Here is an 8,575-nt window from a genome sequence, read left to right as displayed (position 1 = left end):
TTAATAGATACCGAAATTTGTCATCCGGTCTATTTAATAAATCCTCATATACCATAAAATATAGACAAATATAACAATGTAACAGACATGTAAATTACTTGGCATGGGCCGAGAAATTTGGGAACCGGAAAGAAAGTGTCGATAGAAAAACTTTAATAATAATAATAATAATAAATAAAAACACAGCACTATTCACATCAACGTTTTGTTTATGTTGTTTGTTAATTAACAAGTTTTTCATATACACATTTTTAATTACTATATAATCCAATATATTTTCATACAATTTATATAGAATCTCTAAAAAAAACAAGAAAAAACAATTCTAATATAAATATAAAGATATTAATAAACAAGTCTATTTGAAGTTTTTTTAATAACAATGCTCCTCTACAAATTTTACTACGATGCTTTTGAAAGGGTTGCCCCAAAATCACGTATATAAAGGCTGCCATGATTGAACAATCCTCACCAATCCATTAACACCTCGTTCTCTCGTCTCTTCTCCCACTAAACCCTTCTTTAAATTCCTTAATTTCCGAGAGATTTTTTAAGAAACGATGGTGGTGGCCGAGAGTGGCGGCGATACGGTGGTGGTGATAAGAGAGTACAACCCAAAAACAGACATTGAGAGCGTAGAACAGGTGGAGAGAAGCTGTGAGGTAGGCCCAAGTGGTGAATTCTCACTCCACGCCGACCTCTTAGGTGACCCTGTTTGCAGAGTTCGCAACTCTCCTGCGTATCTCATGCTGGTATATATAATTGAAATTTTAATCAAATTTTAATTTCTTATTGTGTATTTATGTTCACTGAATGTCGATGGAATTTTCAGGTGGCGGAGATGGTGGTGAACGGCGGTGGAGATGAGACGAGAGAGGTGGTGGGGATGATTAGAGGCTGCATCAAAACCGTTACATGCGGTAGAAAAGTATGCCGGAAAGCTAATTATCCGCCGGAACTTCGCCCTGTCTTTACTAAACTTGCCTATATCTTAGGCCTACGAGTCTCTCCATCTCACCGGTATATATATCGACATATCTTTTATAAAAGACAAAACAACACATATTTATATAAAAAATAAATAAATAAAACGAACAAACGATCGAATTTTATGAAATGACTACTGAAAAAACAACTTTTTTAGTTTCAAAATTATTATTCTTACTACATTTTTCAATTGAATATTATTCAAAAAAAAAAATCTTTAAATTATGTGAGATGTTTGATTTATATTAGAAGATATTAAACTTTTGAAGCAACACTCAATGATGAGAAAATTGCCAAAATTAGAAAAATGGTAGTCCCATCATGAAAACAAACTACCAAGTAGCCCTCATCGGTTATCTTTTGTGTACTTCTAAAAATAGAAACACATTTTATATTCATTCTCAAAAAATATAAATACTATCGTTTGAAGAAATATAAATGAAGAATAATATATTCAAAAATAGTAAACCTCTATATTATTATCGTCAAATTATAAGTTAGCCATTTTTTTTTAATTATTAAACTCAATTTTGAATTATTTTAAATGAAATTACAGGAGAATGAAAATTGGATTAAAGCTCGTTTCTCAAATGGAAGATTGGTTTAGAGACAACGGCGCCGAATATTCATATATCGCAACCGACGCCACCAACAAACCTTCCGTTAACCTCTTCACCGGAAAATGCGGATACTCAAAATTCCGCAACCCTTCAGTCCTCGTCCACCCAGTATTTGCCCACAGCCTCCGAGTCAACCACCGAGTCAAAATCATTAAACTCTCACCATCCGACGCTGAAACCATTTACCGCCACCGATTCTCCACCACCGAGTTCTTCCCACGAGACATCGACTCGGTACTCAGAAACAACCTAAACCTTGGCACGTTCCTCGCTGTTCCAAAAGATTGCCCGCATTCGATATCATGGGCCGGGTCGGATCGGTTTCTTTCCAACCCGCCTGAGTCATGGGCTATCATGAGCGTTTGGAATTGTAACGACCTGTTTAAGTTGGAAGTTAAAGGGGCGTCGAGGTTAAGGAAAGGTTTCGTTAATACAACCCGGGTTTTGGATCGGATCTTTCCTTTTTTGAATTTACCTTCTTTACCCAAGATTTTTAACCCGTTTGGGCTCCATTTGCTATACGGGTTTGGTGGGGAAGGTCCATTTTATCTAGATTTTGCAAAAGCCTTGTTTGGTTTTGCTCATAATTTAGCAAAGGAGCACAAGTGTGGGGTTGTGGCGACTGAGATATCGAGTGAGGATCCACTCAAGTTAGTGATTCCACATTGGAAAGTGTTGTCATTTGTGGATTTATGGTGTATCAAGAGGCTTGATGAAGATTATAGTGATGGTTTTGTGGGGGATTGGAGAAAATCACAACCTGGTTTATCTTTTTTTCTCGATCCTAGAGAGTTTTGAAAGTTGTTGATGTATATTTGAGAAATCATTAGAGAATACAAAAATGTTTAAAGTTTGGACTTTGAAGTAAAGTCTAATAATCGCTTGTTTAGTTTTTAGTATTTGTAACGAGTGGATGGGGGAAACTGGGAAAGGAAGGAAATGTGTTTTGGAAGGGGGTATATATTCTAAAGGGGGACCTATATGGTATTTTTCTCCTTTTATGTAAATAAATGGTACGCTTTTGTAGATCCTTTTTCATCCAAACATTGCCAAGATTTTCACAAGATTCTTTGTTATCGTCTAATCTGTGTATTAAGTATTGTTAAAAATTGACTATTTGAGGGAGTGTAAAAGACGAATTGGTATTTTATGAATTTTTGTATGATTCATGATTTCACGTTCCTTAATCAATAATTTAATTCTATGTCTATGTACCAAAGATTTTGGTTTATTCAAATTCGAGGGTTAGACAAACGTCTCGCATACTATGGGATACTTGTCTCCCTCTTGAAATTGAAGGTTTAGTTTTGGAATTAAGAGTAGTTTAGAAATATATTAGATTCATCGAAGAAAAAAAAGTAATCACACAAAAATAAAAACCAATTAAAATAACATTATTCTTTTGAAAAAGACTCAATTCATTTTTAATGTAGCTTGTAAATTAACAAGCTCTTCGGATGATTTTTTTTTTTTCTCAAACATATGTTTTGCAATTTTAATCGACTTATACAAAGACAATAAAATAATACAAATACCAATTTGTGGATCTTATAAATAAATAGATATAAAACTGTACTATTTTTGCCATTTTTTAATATTTTCAATTAATGAGTTGATGTGTGTAATAATAAATATAACAAATAATTTATTCTGTTGTGGTTGTTGTGGTTGCTCTGAAATTGATAATGGTGATAAAAGATTTTTTTTCAAGCTACAAAAATTTACCGGAGAATTAAATCTATATGGTAAAAATATTTCGACGTTTAGAAGGTTAGTCAATTCAGAAGTCTTTAGAAGCTTCTCAAGTCTTCGGAAGATGCTTCAACTTTAGAATATTTTTCCTTAGTCAAATCCAACTCACTTAACATTGCATCTAAAGCCTTTAGAAGCTTTTGAAGTCTCTTGAGAGGTGCCGACTTAATATATTTTACCTTAGTTAAAATGCATTTCAAAAGACTTGGAGAAGTTTCTAAAGTGTGTCAATGTCCTTCATGCGGATTTTGACTACAAAATTCAACTTCTTATATTGTTGCACCCTTTCTTTCCATTTATTTCCACTTGTAGTCTAAAAATTCGTTAAGGTTTTGGGATTTTGCCTCTCGACCCTGCTCATTGGGATCATCGCAAGGGGTTCTACCAGTGGTGAATCTAGGATTCAAACTCAAGGGTGTCCAACTTAATTGAGATAATAAAACTAACATGTCGAAAAAGTTTGGTTTTCGATTCGTTTCAGTTCGATTCGGTTTGGGTCGGATAGGGAAGAATCTAGAATCGAAACTATCGTGTGTCCAACTTAATTGAGATAACAAGATATATGAGTAAAATAAATAGTTATCAAGTTTGGGTTGCAAATAATATTCATCTAAATGAAATATGGTATTCAGTGTAATATTAAAGATCCTAACATGACCAAAATAAATAAATAATAACCTATCATGAATTTTCATATTTTAAAAGTAATTTATAAGTTCATTGTTATAATGTCAAAGATTCAACATAGCCATGGGGTCCCGATCCCAAACTGGGGATATTTGTTAAAAAAAAGACGGGAGAGGGGGGGGGGGGGGGGGAGGGGGGATGTGGGCAAAGTTAACTTTGGTTTTAATTTCAGGGGACGAGGGTAAGCAGACTCATACCAAAAGTCAACAAAAAATAATGTTTTTAATTTGTTAGTATAATATTTTTGAAATGTAATAACATTTTCGTTTTTAACATGCAAAATTATATTATATGAACCTAAAAAAAACTTCTTTTAACCGAAAAAACTTTTTTTTTAATCAGATAAAAAATATCTCAAAATCAATCGGCTGGGAGGAAACCGGGGCGGGGGGTAATCCATAAATTTGGGAGTGGGGGGCAGGGGTGAGGGCAGGGGAACGGGGAAATTTCAGGGGTGTGGGCGGAGGATACAACCCCGTTCCGTTTGCCTCTGTTGACATTCATATATATTTTTATATATTTTAAAATAAAATTCTTCTACTTCTTAAAGCTATATTTGCAATTAGTTTTCAAATAATGGGTTATTATTATTATTCTTTTCATTCGTTTACGACTAATTTGTCTTACCAACTATTATATTCGTGGTGCCATTCAAAAATATTTTAACCGTTAGAATAAAACAAAGTAGATGATGCTCATACACATACCATAAGATTATATATCTAAAAATTGAATATCCATTTCAAAAAGATATTTTTAAGTTAGGAAAACTTTTTGGGTTTTTGTATATTTGTCTTATTGAACCCCCGCCTCACAAATTTCTTTTTATTAAAATATGAGTAGAATATATATTGATAGTAATGGGAAAATTTAAATGAGAACAATGTGGTGGCCCGTTTGTGTTTTATTCACTAGAGATACACAAGAATAAAAATGGATATGGTATTGTTTTAGTTACATCGTGGTTTCACTGGTTTGTTAAAAAAAAAAAAAAAAAAAAAAAAAAAAAACTGGTCATGTTTATAATTTATTCTTAGACTTGAATTATTATTATTTTTTTCTTATTACCATTTTCTTATACAGGCACAAATTTTACATTATTAATCATCCTAATTATAATGTTTTTTGTTGTGTGTATGTATATGTATGCATAAGTTTTCTTTTATCATTTCGATTTAATTAGGGCCTTTAATTATATCAAAGCTTAAGAAAATGATTAATGTTTTGTTTGTTATAGCTTTATTTTGTGTAAATGATTCGACTTGACGATGGATTTGATAGTGACTATGGTGTTCTTAATCTAAAAATATAATTATGTAAGTTAAAAACATTTACGAGCTTTGATTGGACATTTATTAATTTTATATAATGTAGTAGTATAATAGTATAATACAAAAAATAAGCCAAAATTGAATTGTCCCACATAGGAGTGTGTATTCGAGTTTGCAATCGACTTTAAAATTGGAAAAAAAAAACACTCTTTTTTTTATTATCTATTGGTAGATAATATAACAAATTATATTTTTGTATGTTGACTAAAAAGCAAGACATTTGGCTAGACCTGACAATGGGGCGGGTTTGGAGCGAATCGACCTTGATCCAAACCCTTTTAACAAATTCCAAAACCCGATCCAAACCCGCTCCATAACCCGCAGGGTTTTGAATAATCGAACTCATACCCTTATCCACCGAATCAGCAGATATTCATATCCGCCCCGTAACCCGTATGTTTTTTGAATAATAAAAAACATTTTACTTAAATCGTAAAATCACAGTTGTTAAATAAAACAAATGTTGATTTAGAAAACACAATATGTACTCGAAGACTTTCGATTGGAATTAAAATCATTATTGTAGTTACTTCCAATTGGTTTTTGACTATCGATTGCATTGATAAAGAATAACAATTACAAACTTTCTTCCAGTTGATAAATGAATTTATTGATTTATAAATGAAATTGGTGTTTACATGATGATATATAAATGAAATGACATCATGCTTCTTGGGAGAAGACTGGAAATCTAGAAGTTGAGTCCTAGAGTCCTATGTATAAATAGTTTAGTCTTTGGCCTTTTCTCTTTGGACTTTCGATTGGAATTTAAAGTAAAATTTAGGTAGTATAAATTATAATTGTATAATTCTAAAATTTATATGGGGCGGGTTATAAATGGAGCGGATCGGTGATGATCCATACCCGACCCTTTTAATAAAAGGGTTAGCGGGTATGGATCGTTAACGGGTAAATGGATCAAAAACTATGCTCCAAACCCATATAATTGTTAAGGGTTTGGATTGGATCAGGGTCAAAACCCGTTCCATTGCCATGCCTATATTTGGCACCATAAAAAACTCAGTCGATATTTCCATATATTATAATATTTATTGATCATCATAAACATCTATGTGACTCTAGGAACAAGAAAATATTCCTTTGTAAACGAATTAATGTTATTTCCAATTCTTTTGGAGCGGCGATCTAAAAAGTAAAACACAAATATAAAAAACAAATAATAAAAAAAATAAAAAAAATAAAAAAATTGCATGATCTGCTACGTAAACATTTTTTTGTTAATATCACCCATATCAATTTTTATACATGAAATTTCACAAGCTTGACATTTAATAGTCATATATGATTATTTAATTTCCTAAGGTCATCTGTTATACTTTCCACGACAACGGTCGTGGAGAGCTTCCAGATCAATCACCACCACTCACCACAAAGCCATTGAGTACTCTCCACGATCACGAACAGAAGAACGAAGAGAGAGAGAGAGACAGAGGGAGAAGAAGAAGAGCTGAGATAAGAAGAAGAAGCCCTGATTGGGCGTTGTTGTTCGTCTTCCCCACCACGAAAACGCCCGACCACGGTAGGTCGGGGTAGTGTGCACGAACAACGCTTGTGGCCACGTAGACCACAAGTCTCTTCGTCGTTGGTATACCGGAAGGCCTAACATAGAGTTTAAAAGTTTATAATGATGAGAATTGTTATCGAGAATTTAGAAAAGAAAAGATAGATTTGAACGATTAAAGATGAAGAACACAAATAGTAAATATTAATCAGATCTCATATTGATTAAGACTGATTACAAAATAAGCAGAAGAGAGATTTGTGTTTCGCTTTCGTGTATCTCTACTTCTAGCCTCAGTCCCTATTTATAGGGAACATACAAAAAATATACTAAGTCTATACATTTTCACTTCGCATACAAAATGACTTAGTAAAATAACATAAAATGCGAAACAATACAATACACTATTTTCGACTTTTTACAATTTACATCTACATTCTCCCCCTTTGTAAACAGTCGATGCAATTCAACTCAAAAGCTTTTGAATTGCAGAGTGAATTGTCCTTCGCACTTCTCCATACCAGGAGATCACCTTCTTCAGATCTTTCTTGTCTCCTTCATTATTCTTCTTGCAGTTATTCATACGTACAATGAAGTGCGTATATTGCGAAGAATTATATCTTTCAATCTCTGAGACTTTGAACAAAAATTTCTTCGGTTTTCCTTTTGTATCTCTTCCCGAAAATACCATGCCAAATGGTTTCAGGCATATTTCACCAACAACATACTTCGACAAAGCAGATTGTGTCAAAGTATCCTCCCATGGAACTTTTACTTCTCTTCCCAGCACATTCGCTAATTCTTCATCTGTAAGAGCCAAACAATCGAAATAGTTATCGATGAATGTCTTCACATGTGCGAAGCCAACCTTGAACACATCTGTCTCAGAGCCTTTAAGATTGTTTTCTTCCATATGCTTCAGGATCAGAGCTACTTGAATTAAATCATTGCAGTTCATCAATGGAAAATCAGCTACTGTGAAGTCATATTGTTTGTTGTCTGCTCTGATAACAAAATACCGAAAATTTTGAAGCATATCTTCAAACAAAACATCCTTCTTTATTGTCAGCACCTTTTTGATGTTCATTAAAGACCAAACTTCATCTGGATTCTTCCCCAAGACTGCATGAAATCTGATTTTCATATGAGTATAATCATCAGGATTATCAAATTTCTCACTGATCTTGTATTGAGCAGTGATAAACAGCATTTCGTTTATCGGGAAATCCAATTGACAATGATCTGAGTTCGCTATATCATAACTTCTTTTCGGCTTCTTCTCGAACTCATACATCTCCCTACCCACAACTTTCGACTCTATTGTTTCATAAGAGTAAAGTTTCGCAGGATCTCCTTTGTTCATGGAGGGAGGATCACTTGCTCTTTGTCTCATGATGCTTTGAACTTGTCTCATCCTCTCCAACTCAGCCTCTGCATCAACTTTCAACTCCTCCTTCGACTTTTCGTATAATATTCCTTTTCCTTTTCCTACAACATCTTTCTGAGATTTTGAGCTTGAACCTCCTTCGTTTTCTCCAATAACAATACCTTTGGAAACTGTTTTTGTGGTAATTGTAGTTGAAGAAATCGGTTTCGTAGGAATAGGAAGAGTAGCTACAAGCTGAGTCGATATCACTTTTCCAACTGTTTTTGCCTCCTCTTCTTTACTTCGACTT

The 8,575-nt window shown here is 33.5% G+C and overlaps 1 protein-coding gene across 1 annotated transcript; it reads left to right on the top strand.

Moving 5' to 3' along the window:
- The first annotated feature begins 458 nt into the window (after positions 1-458).
- On the top strand, positions 459-2,633 carry LOC145087479 (putative N-acetyltransferase HLS1). Its single transcript, XM_079025431.1, has 3 exons — positions 459-752; positions 833-1,020; positions 1,544-2,633. Exons 1-3 carry the CDS (start codon positions 561-563, stop codon positions 2,403-2,405), a joined length of 1,242 nt encoding a protein of 413 aa, XP_078881557.1. The 5' UTR covers positions 459-560; the 3' UTR covers positions 2,406-2,633.
- The last annotated feature ends 5,942 nt before the right edge of the window (positions 2,634-8,575 follow it).

Source organism: Lactuca serriola, chromosome 2, assembly GCF_051521515.1.
Source record: "Lactuca serriola cultivar US96UC23 chromosome 2, Lser_US96UC23_V15, whole genome shotgun sequence".
NCBI classification, from domain to species: Eukaryota; Viridiplantae; Streptophyta; class Magnoliopsida; order Asterales; family Asteraceae; genus Lactuca; species Lactuca serriola.
Note: the sequence above shows the minus strand (reverse complement) of the source record. Positions and strands in the feature narration are given on the sequence as shown.